Raw genomic sequence first — 19,279 nt, 5'->3', positions numbered from 1 at the left:
GGAACCCTCCCCTAAAAGAGTTAAATATGAAATACATGAATAAAATTTAAAAAAAATTAAACACGATGAAAAAAATCATATTAATAACTTGTGCAAAATATATAAGTGAACCAACGATTTTTAATAACTGAAGATTTTATGAAAACTGAGGCCACTATTGATGAAATATCCTCATTCATTTTCATAATAACCAGATGTTATTGGATATTATTTTATTTTAGACACCCCTTTTCTGTAGTAGTAGTCTGTAGTCTGTATAAATATAGAAACTTGCCCTTCTACTGTACATAACATACAATAATACAATAGAGGTTTTGAGATAAAGGTCATCACACTTCTATAAGCCTGTTGTTTACAATATAGAGACAATATAGAAGATATACACTTATTGAAATGCAGTGACTGAAGCGATAGACAGCTCTAGCTATCCACCCATGCATCAATCTGAACTAAAACGACGGCTATACTGTAACTACCTTGTAATATGCTGCACATTGGTTAATCTGTTGCACTTTTATTTTGAAAAGTGAATGCCCAAACCGGAAACAACCCTTTGTGGTTATTCTTGCGGGTTTAACGGTCCAGTGGTGGGGTAATGTTGCCTTTAAGTGCCACTCGTAAAATCAGCTTTCCACAATACGAAATCGTAAACGTTAGTTAGTTTTAATGAGAAAAGTGTTATTATAACAAAAAATCACTAATTTGAATGTCTTTCATGGTATTTTAATGACTGTTTCACAAATACAGGAACTGTCAGGAAACTTTTTGACAGCTGCTTTTACCTTCTGATTTTTGTCCGGGCGGCAACGACGCTCCATGATCTACGACGTGATTGGATTGTAAAAGTATTTGCCCCTCCTACCTGTCATTCTATTGGTCAACAAAAGAATTCGCCTTCTGGACTCCGCATCTAATTGGTTCACGGTCGTGTCACTTCCCGTGCATCTCGAAAGTACCGCCCCCGAGCAAAAATCTAGTGTGCGGCTTTCACTGACTGTGACAGAGGAATGTCCTTCCCTGCCGCCTTGGATGCCCACGGTATGTACCTGTGAAAGGGATTATGTTATTAGTTGTGCCGCTGATGTGCTGTAAGCAGAGTTACCGAAGCCTCTTAGGTGTCAGTTCAAAGCCCCACAGCTTGTGTCCGGTTGACCGGGTGATGCTGTGATGTGAACTGGCACATCAGGCTGAGCTGGGCTAGCTAAGTGTGCCAGCTAACGTTAGCATGCTCGCCTGTGAAGGCTGTTGCCTGCTTGCTTGTACTGATTATACTCGCCATTACCAACATTTTCGAAAACCAGAGTCCAGACCTGCTATTAATTTTAGGTAAAAGTTGAAAAAGTGCAGTCAGGGTTGACTCACGGCCTCTGACTACTTGCTTAGCTTGACATTCACCTTATAGTCCAAGTCTGGTAACTAATAGCTTCTGCATCATCAATAATTTGTCCTGTCTGGCTGGAAAATGATTGCACAGTTTTTAATCAGTCGATGTTTTCTTGAATTAGACAGAAAAAGTCAGCCAGTCTGTCACGCTGGAGCCGCACCTGCTGTTTGCCATGTAGCGTAGGTGTGAGGCAGGCTGGACAACTGGCTGCATACCAGACAGAGTAGATAGGTAGTCAGCTGGCAGGATGTCAAGTTGCTGTGCTGCTTAACAGTTAATGCGAGCTTGATCTTCCCAGCCTAAACCCTGAACCTTTGCAACTTAATTCTGTCTGGATTTCGCCCTGGAATCAACAGCACTATTGTTGCCATGTCTTTATCATTGCGGGGCCTCTGCAGTTTAATGCAGCTCTAAAGAGAGGATGCTTGAGCGCTGAGACAGTTTCCAAAACTAATGTCTTATCTGTTGCAGGGTAATAAAACAGCAGTCAGCCACTGGACTAGTGTGGAGCACAAGGTCAGGAGTGAATGACGACAGACGGTTCATCAGCAGGCTCTGAGCTGGCTGATCTCAGAGCAGAGAGGAAACCTCATTTAGGGTGAACGTGAGGGAGCTCTGGAGAACTGTGGCCTGAAGGCAGTTCAGTTCCTGAGATGTCAGTCAAACGAGCGGACGGGATGTCCATTGCCCAGGCTTTAGCCATGACTGTAGCGGAAATACCGGTCTTTCTCTATTCCACATTTGGACAGGTAAAACACTTTGCATTTACAGTTACGTTTTGCATCCATCCTTTGCACACTTGTGAAATGAAAAATTAGTAACAATGGCTAAATTGATGTCAAGGATGACAGCTCATGTTTGCCTTTCCTCCTTTCAGTCCATATTTTCTCAGCTAAAGCTTACCCCAAGCTTGAAGAAAGTGCTGTTTGCCACAGCGCTGGGCAGTGTAGCTCTGGCTCTCACCGCTCATCAGCTCAAAAGGCGGGGGAGAAAAAGGAAGCAGGCAGCACAAGGGAAGGAGGGCCAGAAGACAGTGGGAGTACCTGAAGCACTGATGAAGACAGGAAGACCCTCTTCATTAAAAAGAGGTGTGTATGGCTTTTGGTTGTAAATTTTGAAATGCTGACTTCTACTTAGATATATCCAAACAAGAGAATGTGTTTTTTTTTTTTTTTTTTTTTCTGTGCAGGTCCGTTTACTGGTCGGCAGATGATGAGTCCGAGTACCAGGAGCAATGACACCTTGAGTGGAATTTCTTCCCTGGCTCCCAGTAAACACTCCAGCTCCTCTCACAGCTTGGCATCCGTTAGTTTCATGCTCCATTGTCTTGTTTGCTGGCATTTTTTCCTTATTCCTCTTTGTCTTATTTTTTTTTTTAATTTGTCTTCGATGTGTGTTTTTGGCATAGATGCGGGTACCAAGCTCCCCAAATCAATCTGCCAATCCATCCACCCCCTGGGAAGCAGAGCCTGTGGTGGAAGAGTCAGGGGCAGTAGAAGACGCTAATGCAGAGAATCTGTATTTAATGGGTAGGTATTTACTATTATTTCAGGTTTAAAAAAATGTGACATCCAAGATATAATGTAAGGGTCAGATAGATGAGCTTCACTTTTCCTTTGCCCTAAGTACTTGTTAATCAGAAATAACAATGGATCATAAAACAAAACTCTCTGTTTTGGTGACAGCTGTAATATAAAAATGGTACAACTTATTTTTACTGCATTGACTGAGTAAAATGAGCTGCAATCACATATCAGTTCATTCTGAATGCTTAATCTTTGAATCTTTAGTATCATGTCAAAGTTATTTTTCGATGTCTGGTAAACATTTTATGGTTGCATTAAGGTACAAGCTACCCATAATTATAATAGTGTTTCCCAAATTGTGCAAAGGGAGTGTTAACTTGATGCTGTAGAGTAGAACAAATGGGGAAATCTTGGATGTAATCGGGTAATTGCTTGACTAGTGGACCAATGGTGCTGTTGTTGGACATTTGGATTATCCTGCACGAAGTATTTGAATTCTGAGACTTAAGGTGACTTAAACAGCATTAAGCAGTATTTTAGATTTTTGAATTAATAACTGCTCCAGCACTAAAACCAATGAGAAATAGCACCAGTGGCTGCAATTCTGTGCCACTCTTAGCCCGTTGTTTTGGCTTTCTGTCTCACAAATAGACAGTTTGGTTAAGTCTCAATGCTCTTTTCCTGCTAGGGATGGAACTGTTTGAGGAAGCTCTGCGAAAGTGGGAACAGGCCCTGAATATTCGCCATCACACCCATTCGACCTCCAGCAACAATAGCCTCGCTCTGCAGGGGGCAATGTGTGCAGACTTTCCCATGGTAACCATAAAACAGTCATTACCAGCCTTGTACATGGCTGGATCACTTTGCAGTTCAAGTTCACTGTCGAATTTCATGGTGGAATTTCACCTACTGTAATTGAGATGTTGTTGGTTTAGTCACAGGTGTGTCACAGTGCCAATGCAGTATAAGTGAAATACATTAAGTTAATCCTAAAATTAAAAAGATTTATCACATAATATTAAAGTAACTTTGGTCTTGTTAAATGTTTTTTTCCTTGATTATAGGGTGAAGGCCGTAATAAAGTGTTTGCTGAGAAGTTAGAGACACTACTGCACAGGGCGTACCACCTGCAAGAGGATTTCGGCAGCAGCATCCCAACAGACAGTGTGCTGGCAGACTTTGGTAAGAGTCACGTTGAGCTTTTATGTGACCTTAAAAGAGCGTAGAAATGTTATTATTCAGAGAGAAGAAATTTGGATTATGGTGCTCAAGACTGAGGATTAATGAGAGATCTGCACTGCAAGAAAGAACTTGGTATTGTTTGAGGAGGATGAATTAAATGTTGAACTTAATCAGTATGTACAGCAATACAGTTTCTGTTTTTACAGTGAGGGAACATATTTTATATCTCTGTTATCACAGTTTGTCTTGATCCTTTATCAGAAAGCGAAGGAACTCTTATTTTACCTCAAGTGGAGAGTTTCCACAGACTGCAAGACGATGATGCGCTTACTGTTACCTCTGATGACTCCTTCTTCTCAGCTGCAGAGGTGAGTTCCTCTCCTCACACACACACACACACACACACACACACACACACACACACACACACACACACACACACACACCCCCCCCCCCCCCCCGTGTTTGTATCAGGTACACATTCAAGTACACTCTTAAGTCCAGGTGATCCAATCATGTCTGCAGCTTTTTCTGCATGTAACATACAGTACATGGACTGTGTAATGAGGTATGTGTGTTTTGTCTGTGCAGCTGTTTGATGCCATGGCTCTAGAAGAAGTCTACCAGCCACTTAAGCCAGCAGCTCTTTATGAAGAAGCCTTGTCTCTGGTCCGGGAGGGCAAAGTGTCCTATAGGTCCCTGAGGTAACTCAAGTTCAGCCTTTTCACTTATATACTTAAAGCTGCGATGACTGTGTGTAATGTCAAAGGAGTCACTCTCAGTCATACATGCACGTAGAATTATCAGTTGACCTCAGGTGTGTGGAGTGTTTCAGTATCTTTTCCCTCATTGTTTTGGTTTTACAGCCCATAACTCTCATTCATCAGCATCATTTCCAGAAGTAGCATGCAACAAAAAAAGCTCTGTTGACATTTTGTCAACCATTGAACTACCATATTCATACACACAAGCTCGACTACGCTTCACTCTGTCTGTCTCAAACAACCGATCTGTGGAGGACGACGGTGCAAGTCGTAGGTAGTTCAGCTGTCCACAAACTGTAGTTCCAAAGGAAGGGGCTGGTTTATGGCAAGATAAAGTGATGAAAATAATCATTCATTCATCAAGTGGCCAGAAACGCAACTATAAATGATTGGTTGTGTTGCTCTGGTTCTGCTGTATGTGAAAATAAGCAGCTGTTTGCCATATCAACTTGGAATTTCATATCTGTCTCTTTTTACCAGGACTGAACTACTTGAATGTTATGGTGATCAAGACTTCCTTGCCAAACTTCATTGTGTGAGACAAGCATTTCAGGTTTGTTTCAGCCCATTATTTTATATTTCAAAACTTCCATTTTTTACAATGATTTGTGATTTTCTTCTTCTCCTCTTTTATGATGTCCTCTAGCAGGAAGGCTGTCTTGATTTAAAATAATAATATTAATAGTAATGTTAATAATTGTATATGATTGCCAATCTTCTAAATCGCTAGCAATGAATCACACAGTCCATTTGCTAAATATTGTTGTGACAATAGAGATGATGCAAGTAAAAACAAATATTTATTTTAAGTTTTATCTGTCACTTTTGCTTGTCTTTCTTTTTGCCGGAATCATCATCTCTGTTGTCAAATAATGTAACGAGACACTAGTAGAAACCTTGCAGCACACTCCAAACAAACCTGATATAGAAATATGCTGCCTCTGTGCAGGTACAGTCGTAGCAGCCACAGGCAGAGAGTCAGGTTTCTTTGCTTAGGCAGCATCCAGACAAAAGCTACGAGGTTAGTGAAGATGAAGACAGCAGCTGCAGTCAGGAGAGGTGACTCATGGTGTTCCCTTACACGTAAAAAATGGATGATACTATCAGTCTTTATCTGCACAGCTTTTGATTTTAAACTTTTTTCTTTAGGCTCAGAAAAAAAAACACTGCTTTATATCTCATATGTGGACAATTGCACAGCTGGAGCTTAAGGGAGCATTCATATCTGCTCTGTTTTGAGCAAATGTCTTGAACTCTTCTGTGTTTATCTGCTTGTGTGTTTTCTCTTGAGACTCTTGAGAAACATGACTCGATTTTTAAGTTCATTGTGGAGCTGGATTTGGTTTTGATGCATGTTAAAAATAATAAATTGCAGCCTGTACAACATTACACTTTGTTTCCTACACATTGTGATAAAGACAAATGCCCACTGTGTAACTTACCTTATTATTATAGAAATTACTATAGAAAAAAAGCCTGATAATGTTTTTTCCTTTCAGGTCCTTTTGTTAGATGAAACTCATCGCACGTTTTTCATGGAGACCGGGAAGCAGATGATTACAGGGTTAATGGTAAAGGCAAACAAGGTAAAAAAATTTAAATAAAAATCTCATTTGGATCCTCTATTGTTAACTTGTGTAATTTGGATCAACAGAACAAGATTCTGCTTCTATGGACATATTTACACAGCTGTAACTAATTACTTGTGCTCTTTTTTTTTTTTTTTTTGCTTTAACTCAAGAGCCCCAAAGCTTTCCTAGAGAGCTACGAGGACATGCTGCTTTACACTCAGAGAGAGGAAACATGGCCCGTCACTAAGATGGAGCTGGAGGGCCGAGGGGTGAGAAATGCTGTCACTCGTGTCTTGTTACTGAATCTCCTCTTCATTTTGTTTTTCAGAATGCGCCTCCGAACATAACTGCATGTAGGTGTCAGACCCTGCGTGTGTAAACGGTGGCTCAGAAATATATCAGGCTTTTTAAGATGGTCAGTTCTTAAGAAGACTGACTAAATGATATGTCACTTTTTAATTCTAACAGTATTGCTCTAAGCGAATGCGTTTATTGATTTATTCATGGATACTCAGGGAAACTCAGACAGTTTACCTGAACCTGAGAAACCCTGTGACTACTCTGAACGAAACTTTAACTGAAGGGCGTCCCACAGTCAGGTTACTCTCTGCTTTACTCAGTGTAAAGCTTCTTTCTGGGGGTCATGCAGTAGTTGACTGTGTAACTGGAAAACAGTCCCTTTTTTTATGCAAATTACTCATTCATTCTGTATGCATCACTGTCACATTTATAACAAAGCGCTGTCGGGTTCCACATGTCATGATCTCTGCAGGTGGTGTGTATGAACTTCTTCGACATAGTGTTGGACTTCATCCTGATGGATGCTTTTGAAGACCTGGAGAGCCCTCCCTCCTCTGTGGTGGCTGTGCTGAGGAATCGCTGGCTCTCTGACAGCTTTAAAGAGACGGTTAATTTTCACTCACATGCGAACGCACAAAATCCCTCATTAAACCACCAGCTGGTGAGTAACTTACTCCCGTAACACAGTTGTGTTTTTCTCTTAGGCTCTGGCGACTGCTTGCTGGTCTGTCCTAAAAGCAAAAAGGCGTCTGCTTATGGTGAGTTTGAGCCAGTTTGAAAACTGAGTGCTTTTTATTGCATTTTATTTTTCAAAGCACAGTTATATGTTTATCTTTGGTTTTCACAGCCATATTTCTTCTGTCCATAGGTTCCTGATGGTTTTATCTCCCACTTCTATTCCATATCAGAACATGTGAGCCCAGTTTTAGCTTTTGGGTTTTTGGGACCCAGGCAGCACCTAAGTGAAGTGTGCACCATCTTCAAGGTGAGAGCATGTTGTGATGTTGTGTGTTGTCATCACAAACAAAGCATTAATTATTTACATTTAACAATCAGAGCAGAACAACGGGAGGGAGGACCGTACAAACAACTGTGTATGACATGGAGTTCTCTCTCTCTCACTCTCTCTCACATCATATGAGATAAGCCTGTGAATATTCTCATTTGTCCAGGTCATAGTATCTCAAAGGAGTTTTAAATCGAAAGCAACTTTCGATTTAAAACTCCTTTGAGATCATATGAGATGGTTGGAAGAGATGACACAGATTTACATGTTTACAGCTTATACATCAGAGGACAACTCAAGAGGGTTGTATGATTACAGAGCTGAGTGACTGGTAAAAATACTGCACACTGGCAATACAAACGAACAACTTCCTGTTGCTACTGTATTATTTAGGACCAAGTCAGATATGTCAGAGCTCCCAGTCCCAGTCATAATTACAACTTGATATGACATGAATGCAGCATCAGGCTTCCTCTGTGTTAGACTCCATACTACTAGTTTGTAAAACAGGCTGTCTGGTAGACCAAGCTGAAATAACCCTGATGACATCATTAGGCTTATTTTTTTCCAAACGTGACTAAGCTCCTCCAGAGCCACAGAAGATCTTTTACAATTGTTTGCACAAGCTGAGTAGGACTAAAGTTAAGGACTAGAATTAAGGTTACAATCACTGTTATGTTGCGTATCAGTTTCTGTCATTCATTCCACTCCTCTCCTCTGCAGCAACAAATTGTGCAGTACCTTAAGGATATGTTTGATCACGACAAGGTCCGCTTCACCTCTGCTCAGTGCTTGGCTGAGGACGTCCTGAACCTCTCCCACCGCCGGAGCGAGATTTTACTGGGGTATCTGGGAATCGATAGCCTTCTAGAGCTCAATGGCGCCCTGCCCAGAGACACGGAGGGCTCTTCAGGGCCCAACTAAGATGACAAAGGTCACAAAGGGCTCCACAAGGGCTTGTACAGGCCAAATGTGGCGGGATAACCAGTAGGGAACAGCAAGGAGTCGTAACTCAACACTTATTCTGTACCTACATCAAGACTGGATTCAACCGTGCTCCTTTGATACACTGTGAACCAGAATTAATCATTCATTCGTCTGTGTTCATCAAACACAACCACTGTAAGAGGATATATTTTCACTACATCTACAGTATCACTGGTACTAATGAGGGAGACTGGCCAGGTCATGTGATTTCCACCTCTACCTTGTTATCAGCTGCTGTGTTGTGATTCGACAATGCCTACTGTAGTCATGTAATCTCAGACATGTGAGGACCTGTCTCTGCCTCGTTGGGTGACTCCTAAAAAAACACAAGGACTGGGCCTTCTACGCTATAACTCCACATGGAGCGAGTGTCTTCGGAGAACTAGTGGTTGCATCGTAACCTTTCTTTCACCTGACCGGTGAATCGGATGGGGATATCATAGTCTTCATTATTCTGTGAAAAGAAATGGTGTGATGTTTTATGTTTTATATTAAAGGGGCAAGGATATTTGTTAAATCCATGATAATTCCTGACAACCTTGGCCGGCTGAAGACTTGTGCTGCGTGACGAAGGACGTAATGAATTTCTCACTGATGATCCTTAAATCCTCTCTAATTTGAAGAAGTATTTATTCCAGTTTGGTTTAATCAAGCAGGCTAAGATGTGACATATCAGAGAGGTTGTGTTATATTCAAAAAAGACATCATGTAAAATTAGTGTAGGGTGCTAACATGTTAATCATATAGACATTAGATTATCCCCACTTCTCATATAGTCTTCTCAGCCAGAGTGGACAATTGCAGTGGTCCAGCTAAGATACAAATGATTAAGCCACAGTGATCCCTCGATTTTTATCAGGCGATGAATAACACAAATGTTGTCGATTTTTAAATGGCACAGAGGCACAAAGGACTGAAAATAACAAACAATGAAATGTCTGTTTTCACAGAGGATTGTTGCCAGTTTTGAAGGTGTAACAGAAAACAAATATCTTGAATAATGTCTGCTCTCAGGGTGTAACTTGAAATCAATATTAGGTGATGCATAACGTTCAAATTCTAACAATTAATGAGCCACTTGAATTGCTTCCAATTATTTGGGCCTAAATTGTTAAACCAGCTAAGTTTGATTCACCGAAGATAGAATAAATAAAATATTGCAATCATTTTAGAAAAAAGTATCTAAACACAAGTTATATGAACATATAAATCTGTTTTCAATGTTGTTTCACAACATTCAGAACAGTAGTACTCACTGAGTCTGATTGTTATTCGACTCTTACAAGTTACTTGCTGTATATAAGTATAAAATGAGTAGATTAGAAAAAAAAATATCTGCTGTTGTTACTCTGTAGGTTTTATTTTTAACAGCAGTCATTTGTCATTGTCATAGAAGGAAAAAGCACAAGTGTTCCTTCTTATCAATGACACTGTTTTATTCAAGGGTCCCAGTATGCCATGTCAGTAGTGGTGGAAAGTTACTAAGTATCTTTACTCAAGTTTTTCCATTTCATTCTACTTGTACTTTTTACTCCGTTACATTTATTTGGCAGCTAACAGTGCAATAAAAATATTCCATCATATTTCCAATGCAGTTTCAAGTATTTCCCAAAACAGATTCATATTTCATATTTCTTGTACAGCAACCGGCTTCATTTTGTCTCGCTGCAGACTCTGCAGAAAAAAAGTATTCTTACTGCACAGAGATTTGTTTTAAGAACATATTTTATTAAAACGTGATTATACTCAGAAACGTCTGCATGAGATTGGGAGGTTTTTGAATGCAAGACATTTACTTGTAATGGAGTAATTACCTTTACCACAACAATGTGGTATTGCTACTTTTACTAGGATCTGAGTAGATCTTCCACTTCACACCACTTAACACCAGGACCTTGAAACTGAAGCAGCTAAATGGCTATCATTAATTTCATTATTCACGCCTGTGCTTTTTCTACTGCGTCAAAATGTCCTCTGTGAAAAAGGCCAATGCTCATGGTTATAACAAAGTGCACACAGTGAACACAATCTAACACCTTCAGACACATTGTTTAAAAAAAAAAAAAAAAAAAAAAAAAGAAAGAAATACTCTGCCAAAGTGTGATAATTGATCAGAAACACACATGGACATTTTCCATCACTTTACACATACTATGTGTCACTTGCCTTCCTCCAAGCCCATTTTAAAATTGACAGGACCTCTAAGTAAAACAGTGCCACAGTAGCAGTCCTCGCAAAGATATCGTTTTTGTTTCTGATTCCATGGCGAGTTGTATGGAAGAAGCGGGTATAATAGAGTCAGACTGTAACATACACAAGCGCACTGATGATAGCGCCCTGAGTTCTCTTTGTTTTCCCAATACCGTGAGCTTGTTGGAGCACAGAGACACTGCGGGGGCACTAAGATGCCAAGTTAAAAGGAGTTTTCCTCTGCGATCCCAACGTGGGTAACTCCACTAGATGCAGACTGTAGCTTATTTTTGTTTTAGAAACCATCAAAAACTAAATTATCTTAATGAAATATGATGAAAAGTTTATTTATTGCTAATGGCAGTAGAAGTACAGTGTGTATGTTTGTGGTTGCCTGCAAAATTTCTGTCTGCTCATTCTGTGATGTCTAGTTCTTGGGGGATAGTTTATCATCCAAATTAAGATTTGTCATTCATAATCATTGAAGTGTGTGTTTTATGGTCTTGATGATCTGAGTACTGCTCTTGTTGCAACACGTCTCTGACAGTCAGAGCTTAGAAATGTTTTTTTTTTTTGGCTCTTACATGCTGCAATACAATACCTGTGTCAAGAGTCTGCATTGTAGGATTATTTCTCTTTCTGTCAAACATGAACCAGAACATCCAGCTGTAAATAGAGTCTTTGCAGAAAGTAATTTAGTTAATTGTTCTGACAGACGTGCAGCTTTGTGTTTTTAAGCATTTTGCACTTTATTAGAAAAGCAGAAAGATACAGGAATGTCCCATAAGTCTTTTTTTAGTACTCAGTTTGAGAATTTGACTACACAAACTATTGAATTATTACATCATAGAACAGCCATATTATTGATGACATAGAATATACATGCTGTATAGTAAAGAAGCTATATTTCCCAGAAAACTATATTATAGAACTTGTTTACTCTGGTTACTGTCATATGTTTTTGTTTAGTCTCCATCAATCCATGCTGAATGTTCTCCAACTTTAACTGTGTGTGGTCCGATCCCTGATGACCTGCTTTGAAAGCTTTCTTCTCACTTGTTTTAGTCCTGTTATTGTAGAGTCTCAGCAGTATGTATCACGCAGGTAAATGCAATCATGGAAAATTGCTAATATTTAGATATGTAGTCTTGTGTTAAAAGAATGGTCTGCTTTTTCCGTGCAATGAGAGTAGATGATCAGAGATTTGTTCCTCCAGCAGGCTTTGCATGTTAACAGTGTAGATTTTTTTTTTTTTTTTTAAATGCATTGATCAATGTATTCCTGCAACATTTAGAACCGGGCTCAGCTGTAGTTATTGTTATTGTTAGTTTTAAAAATCCCATTAAGAAATACAATGAAGAAAGTGTTTAGGAAGTTATAATCATTTGAAAGTCAAAATGCAGGCATGGACTCTCCTTCTTAGCACGTTGGGTGGATTAGAGTTTTACAAGGATTTCAGATGGCCAAAATATGGAAAGTAATTGTGTGTTTGTTTTTTTGTTTTTTTTTTGAAAGTCACTGCTGTACATTACAAGTGTCCTATTCATGCCTTTTGTCTTTTCTATTGTTAAATTACAATGCCAGCACAAACTGTAAATTGATTTTGATTCTCCATATTAAACGTTTTTTTTTTGTTATTAAACATTATGTTTATTATGCTATTTCCCAACAGATGAGTTTGTTTGTATTTCTTGTTCCACCAGGAATCAAACTTTTCTATGGAAAATATTTTTGTTTCCAAAAAGCATAAATGAATGATCCTTAAAAAGAGCACAACCTGTTCTGTGCACTGACAATATATTTATTTATATTTACACAGTGAGCACAGCATACATATGTGAGAAAAAAAAGTATGTATCCACAAGGTGGTCAAAACACTGCATTGTATTGTAGAGAATTAATTGATGTAAAGATCACAGTTCCCTTTGCCCGTATGAGTAAAACAACACGTCATTTTAAGTGTTCCCACCATTGACAAATGTGTTTCTTCAATAATTGGGATCAATTATAAAAGCACAAGTCATGAAAATTGCCCACTGATGATAATAGGTAATGTAAAATCTCCGAAATAAAAATACTGTTAGTCTTTACAGAGATTCTAAACAGTCCTTACTACTGGTGTTTTGCCTTTTAGTCTTAAACATACACTAGTTCACTTCCTTTTGTGGCAAATTTACATTTTATTAACTCCTCAAGCTCATTATTAAACTATGCTACTTCTGCATTTAAAATCTTTTTTTAGCCAGTGTCAATCTGTTGGTCCTCTACTTTGGTCTAAACTGAAATATTTCAACACCTGTCGGATGGACTGCCATGGCATTTTCTAGGCATTTATATATAGGCTGAACCCTAATGACTTTGGTTGCCTTGTGACTTTTCATCTCACGCCATCATCACGTCAAGTTTAATTAGTGTTTACTTTGTGCTCAGTGCTAATGAGCAAGTATTAGCATGTTAACAAGGTTAACTGGTGGAGAGCAACATTTTGCCTGGTAAACATCATGTTAACATTGTGCATAACTGTTGTTAGCGTGTTAGCATTTAGCACCACTGTGCCTAAGTGCAGTCTCACTCTAGATGCTAGAATGGTTTTCTTACATACAGTAGCCTATTTCTTCATCTATTTCTTCTATTACCTTTTCTTCCTCTAAACCATCCCCAAAGCCTAGACTGATAGAGGGCCACTTCTGGTTTTCTGTTGCCAATGTTATGTTAGCTTCAATAAAGTGTGAAAACTGATGTGGGATTCTCATTAATTATTGTGCTTTTTATACCTACTGATACTAGGAAAAGGCAGGGAGAAACAGTTGGGGGAATACAGGAGAGAAAGCTCTGTAGTGATTCAATATTAGGCCAGTGGAGGGCGCACAACTCCTATTATAGATGTGCTTAACAACCTCACTATGTCTACTTTGTACCTCTACAGTAAGACATTTTTCACTTGTAATAATGTATTGGCTTGCATTTCTTTTCATTTAAGCAAATGTAACTCTGCTTTTAAAAACTGCAAAGTAAAACACAGCAACACAGCTTTTCCTGTGGAAGCCTGAGGGGACTATATAAATGACAATGTAACCTTGAAAATGTCATTCTTTTATATTTTCAGGAGAGTGTTAAAGATACGTCCTTTCCCATCTTGTCTCATTTCCTGTCAGGACCCTAGAATAAATACACAGTGTCTGCTGACTGCTGGAAATAGTAGCGCTCATTCTTTACCAATAGGGGAACACTGGTGTGGCTCCCAACGTCCTTCTCATATCCTCATGTGGGTGCATTGTTCATCCAGATAACAAATCTGTTATGCACTGCATAGTGGCATCAGAAAGGACCCCTTCACTTTTTGGACACCTCATTGTGTTGTAGATCTAATTTTAAATGCATAAAGGTTGCCATTTCTGCCCCTCAATAACCCATAATGATGAAGTGAGAACGTGTTTTTAGAAAATCAAAAGCTAAAATCTCTCATTTACAAAAGCATTCAGACTCTTTATTAGTCTTGCAGAACTTTGTAGAAGTCCCTGCGGCAGCAACTACAGCTTTGAGTCTTCTTGGGAAAGTCTCTATAAGCTTTGCAAACCTGGATTTTGGCAGTTTATTCAATTCCCATTCACATTCTGACCTGGAACCAAACTTCTTAACACTAAATACTGCATATCACAGTGGATTTTTGTGTCATTTATGCCCTGTCAGTCCTACCAGTCTGTTTCAAAGCTGTGAAATGGGATCAGAATAACTACCACACTCCTGCCTCTTAGAATCTTATCACACATCTAAAATTCTTTTAATTTTACCTCTGATAATTTCCACTGAGGTGTATTGATATAAAACACAGTTTTCTGCATGGACATGTAAAACAAGCTGTTGCCACTGCCCCCAAACGGTGATGATTGACAAGGAAGTGACATTCTAACTGATGACCTGACTTGATGACAGGACAGACTGCTTTTTCTGCTTTAAGAGTGTAGTGATGTGTGAATGTAAATGAATGGACTGAGGGCGCTGTTTGCTTATTGTATTTAAATACTGGCCCTGTAGAGAAGGTTATGTCTTTGAAGATGAAATGTCAAACAGCTTTTCAAGTTTCATTTGAATGTGGTCATAGAGCGCCCACATAAGTACGTGAAAATGAAAATGCAAATCGGATTGCCGCATTTTCCTTTTTAATTTCTTTTTGATTTTTACTAAAATAACGAATCCTGTGGGAAGTGGGGTCAGGTGGCTGCTGGGCTGACGAGCACAGGTGTGCTGACCGGGCAGCTCACACAGGGGCCTTGAGTGTTCTTTGTTCTGTGTCCTGAGCTCAGGTGCCCTTCAGTTGAGTTGGTTCCCCCCGTCATTTGACCTTTGTTCCTGAGTGTGTTGAGTGAGTAGTTTATTTCATTATATTTCCTCAAGTCATGTTTATTTTGTTGTTAAGTAGTAAATCTGATCTCCTTAGTTTGTTCTCATACGATTATATGTTTAAAGTGAGAATATATTGATGTGCTGATTTTGATTTAAAATTATTTGTTGCTTTACTCAATTAATAGGATATTATTTGACCTTTGTAAAAATATAACCACTCAAACCTGACTGCAAGCAAAAGATTAAGTACTTTCAAATGGAAACTGCTGACTGCTTCTCTTGCTTTGCTCATATTCATTAAGTCGAGTCCATGTAATCCTAGAACACATCCATGTATGGAAAATTACAATACTACCATGGAATTTAATTCATTTCATTTTCAAGTTGACATGATCATTTGAATAAAGTCCCCAGTAGGCTTCTATAATGACTTTAACATTAATCATTTTAGTCTGTTATTTTTCTGCACCAGATGCTTTGAGGATGAAACACTATATTATACTAACAGATTGTGTATTTAAAGGAGAAACTGACCATTTTTAAGAATTCACATTTCTTATTTTTGTACCTCAGAACAGTTTGGTCAATATCTGTGAACATGCATCCTCCTCCTCTAAAGTTAGAGACCAAAGAGTGATGTTTGTATCATTTCTTACACCAAAATGTGCTTCAAAAATCTGGATGAGACTTACTCTACACATCTACTGTAAATAACGGGGTTGGCAACTTGGTAACTTATTTCCCTCCAGAGGCTCAAAGTAATTTTGGCTATTACTTTCAGCAGCCTGACTGATGAGAGCAAGCACTTGACGTCTTTTTTAGACTGACATTTGCAAGCAAGTCTATACTTTCCAGAGTATGTTTTTCTGCTGTATTAGTTCATCATTTGCACTCATTAGCTCCTTATGTGGAGGATTCAATTAAAAAGTGATGCAATTCCTACATTCCACATTTTCATTTGTGAATGTTATGATGTTATGAATGTTGTGATTATCATTTATTCATTGGAACTCAGTGAAAAGCTGCTGTTTTGCTTTCACTTACTAGGCTACTGCAGTTCATGGATTTCGCAGCTTAAGTTTATAGATTTAGTGTCACTTGAAGCTGGTGTTTTTTTCGGGACTTAAAACTCATCAGAACAGATCTCTCGGCCAGAGTCATATGAACGACAGCATAAGAAAATAAAAACTGGGGCACAAACAAACGCACAAATCGTTAGTACCTGTAACAGTTTTGGAAGTCAGGTGAACAGGAAACGGATCCTGCAGGGAGGAAGCAGGGCACTGCCCAGCAATCCGCACTTATACACTATTTCTCCTTTAAATAATGGCTGCACACAACCATCTCTGGGTCTTTGTAGAGGCCATGGTCAGTAAGAGAACTACTCCGAGCGCCTCCTTGTCATCACACCGGTCTCCAGTAGTACCAAGTAGTACCAAGTACCAGTGCTAAAAGTAAATCCCACAGAATCTGAGGTTTTGTGTTTACTCTATGAGAGATCCTATTTTGGAGCACTGATGACTCACTTGGATGATAAAAGAAATGAATTGAGTAGAACTGAAACACTGATCCTTATTGTTTTGTCTGGGAAGCTGGTTACTCAGCACTAATGAGATAACGAATATGTTGAACTAAAATTTTGTTGTTGCTGAATCCCTGAAAAGTGATGTTTTTGTTGAATGAGCTCATCGGTGAAGTAGCACAAAGACACGGTGAAGGAAGTGCCCTTGTCAACATTTGTATACAGACATAGAGCAGAAAACTGTAAAACAGAGTGCTCGAAGTTCCTGCACAGTGCGTGACACTGAAGTTACAAGTACAATTTTAAAAACCTGAATCCGATTGGATAGTGACAATCCAATCACAAAGCAGAGTCCTATCAGAGAGCTGGTAGGTTTTCATGATGATGGCATTGGCTTGAAAATCTACACATTTCAGGATCTGCAGGCAACAGAGCCACTTGCCCTCTAATTTGAGTCTGCTTTGTGATTGGACCGTGACAGTCCAATCAGATTCAGGTGTAAATCAGGTCAGAATGCTACTTGTAATGTTGATGTCCTACACTGAGTAGGAATTTTGAGGGCCAAGTGACACAAACTATTTTCTGCTCTGCATCTGCTCACAGATGTTGAGGCGTTTCTTCTTTCAGTGTTTTTTGTGTTACCTCACCACCATCATTTGTTCACAGTTTTATTCACACAGTCTCATTTTTCTTTTTGCAGAAACAAATTAACCACCTGTTTCCTCTCTTGTTTTATTCTGAAATTACTGACCGGAAGTTGTGATTCTTAGGCCTATCTTTCTGCCACTTTGATGTTTTTTTTGTGGGGGTGTTTGCTAGCTGGCTATTTTTCACTCACCATGCTGTCTTCAGTTTGCTGTATCACAACCATTCACACTTTTTGCTTAGTTCATATGGAGTATTCGTTTGGTCAGTGCTGTTTATTTATGAGGTGGTACACTTTTATTTATTGATGTTTAAAAAAAAAAAAAAAAAAAAAAGATATCTAAACATGGCTCCTTTTTTTTAATGACTGATCTGTTCGATTCATTTGGAAAGCAGACCATATGCCAAAGTAAGATCAGTCACCCCTATCTGTGAGCATCGCTTTCCCAGCTGAACCATTTGGTAGACAGGAGGGCATGCTGGTTTCTGGAGCTGGATTCAACCATGCTGGCTGGATACTACTAAATTAACGATTGTAATGTGGTTGTATTTGCCATTAAACAGTGCCAGCTAGAATTAGGCATAGGGTGAAATAGGCTCTCATTTTCATTGGCACCAGTAAATACCACTTAAATCACTACCAAGGCATGTAAGGTTTAACACAGCCTGTTTTATGCTCGGACTGTGGTGTGAACATGGGTATGTTGGATTAGCAGTAGATGTCACTTTTACTGGCAGATCTTTACCTAATATATTTATGTTAGTCAGCTTTCATACTTTTGTACTTGCAGTATTAGATGAGTTTTAAATTGATGATCAATCTTTTATGCTCTTCTGCTTAAAGGGAAACTTTTTAAACTTTTCAGATGGGAGCTTCCTGCATAACTTGCACCTGACTGAGTCAAATTAGCATCAAAAGCATTTTGAACTGGGAATGGGATGTTCACAAATAATTCGAAATCAACCTTTGTAATCTTGTAAAATAAATCTGCATGAGAAATTCAAGTTCGTACATGTGAAGAAATTGCACTTGTGTAGAAGAGATTTTGTATTTGTCAAAAATAAAAAGGACAACAAATTACATCAGTGGTGAGGTACCCAAACAGTGTGTGACTCTGAAGTTACAGGTAGAATTTTGACACTATTTTTACATCTGAATCTGATTTGACAGTGACAGTCCAATCACAAAGTAGAGTCCATCAGACTACAACTACAACTACAAACACTGGAATTATTTCTGAACATCACTTTAGAAGTTCAAAACCATTGTGACCCTAATTTGAGCCTATATAGAAGATGGCTGGGCCCATCTTACAATATCAGACACTAACAATACTACAATAACTGTCCCACTTTAAGATGTAATGTCCAAATAGAAAATCTCCCCCCACCTGAAGATGCTTATAATAATTTTATCCATGTTGAAAGTGAATGACAGACACAAACAAAAAAATATTAGTTCCTTTTAGTCTTACTCTTTGGAATAGTTTGTAATTTATATATTAAGCATCAGTAATGATTTCCTTCACTGTTTAAGTATATGCATATATTTAGTTTACAATTTATGAACTCTCTATAAAAGGTTACTTATTGGAAAAATTTTTCAATCTGACTCCACAATCTTGTATTTCTACATAAAGTATCAGCATATTATGTCCCAAGAGAGAGATTAACCTTTAAAATCCCTGACATTAATATTATTGTTGTTAATTTTATTCATTTATTTATTTAATCGTTATTTTTTTTTTTTTTATTAATTTTTTTTTTTTTGAATGAATGAATACAGTGCTTTAATGTGGAATGCTGGACTTTTGTGTTTTTTGTTCATTCAATAATTCTTCTCTATGGGCAGAATATC

At 38.6% G+C, this 19,279-nt stretch overlaps 1 protein-coding gene across 2 annotated transcripts; it reads left to right on the top strand.

Moving 5' to 3' along the window:
- Positions 1 to 619: 619 nt before the first annotated feature.
- miga2 (mitoguardin 2) lies at positions 620 to 12,571 on the top strand. Of its 2 annotated transcripts, none has more exons than XM_071465209.1 (16): positions 620 to 1,038; positions 1,856 to 2,133; positions 2,262 to 2,472; positions 2,574 to 2,689; positions 2,793 to 2,913; positions 3,599 to 3,726; positions 3,975 to 4,092; positions 4,354 to 4,460; positions 4,684 to 4,796; positions 5,337 to 5,409; positions 6,356 to 6,442; positions 6,598 to 6,696; positions 7,200 to 7,334; positions 7,432 to 7,485; positions 7,596 to 7,712; positions 8,457 to 12,571. In XM_071465209.1, exons 2-16 carry the CDS (start codon positions 2,038 to 2,040, stop codon positions 8,655 to 8,657), a joined length of 1,776 nt encoding a protein of 591 aa, XP_071321310.1. In that variant the 5' UTR covers positions 620 to 1,038; positions 1,856 to 2,037; the 3' UTR covers positions 8,658 to 12,571. The 2 variants fall into 2 exon arrangements, with proteins under 2 accessions (XP_071321310.1, XP_071321309.1); XM_071465208.1 differs by having other exon boundaries at positions 624 to 1,038; positions 4,333 to 4,460.
- Positions 12,572 to 19,279: the final 6,708 nt, after the last annotated feature.

The sequence above is a fragment of the Trachinotus anak genome, unplaced genomic scaffold (genome assembly GCF_046630095.1).
Source record: "Trachinotus anak isolate AG129_WGS33_773 ecotype Australia unplaced genomic scaffold, CSIRO_AGI_Tana_v1 ptg000028l, whole genome shotgun sequence".
NCBI classification, from domain to species: domain Eukaryota; kingdom Metazoa; phylum Chordata; class Actinopteri; order Carangiformes; family Carangidae; genus Trachinotus; species Trachinotus anak.
Note: the sequence above shows the minus strand (reverse complement) of the source record. Positions and strands in the feature narration are given on the sequence as shown.

Bases quoted from the DNA above. Each gene is read 5' to 3' on its own strand.
- miga2 (XM_071465208.1), top strand. From the start codon at position 2,038: ATGTCAGTCAAACGAGCGGACGGGATGTCCATTGCCCAGGCTTTAGCC. The intron at 6,443-6,597 runs GTAAAAAAATTT...CTTTAACTCAAG, and splicing joins TAATGGTAAAGGCAAACAAG to AGCCCCAAAGCTTTCCTAGA. The intron at 6,697-7,199 runs GTGAGAAATGCT...TGATCTCTGCAG, and splicing joins TGGAGCTGGAGGGCCGAGGG to GTGGTGTGTATGAACTTCTT.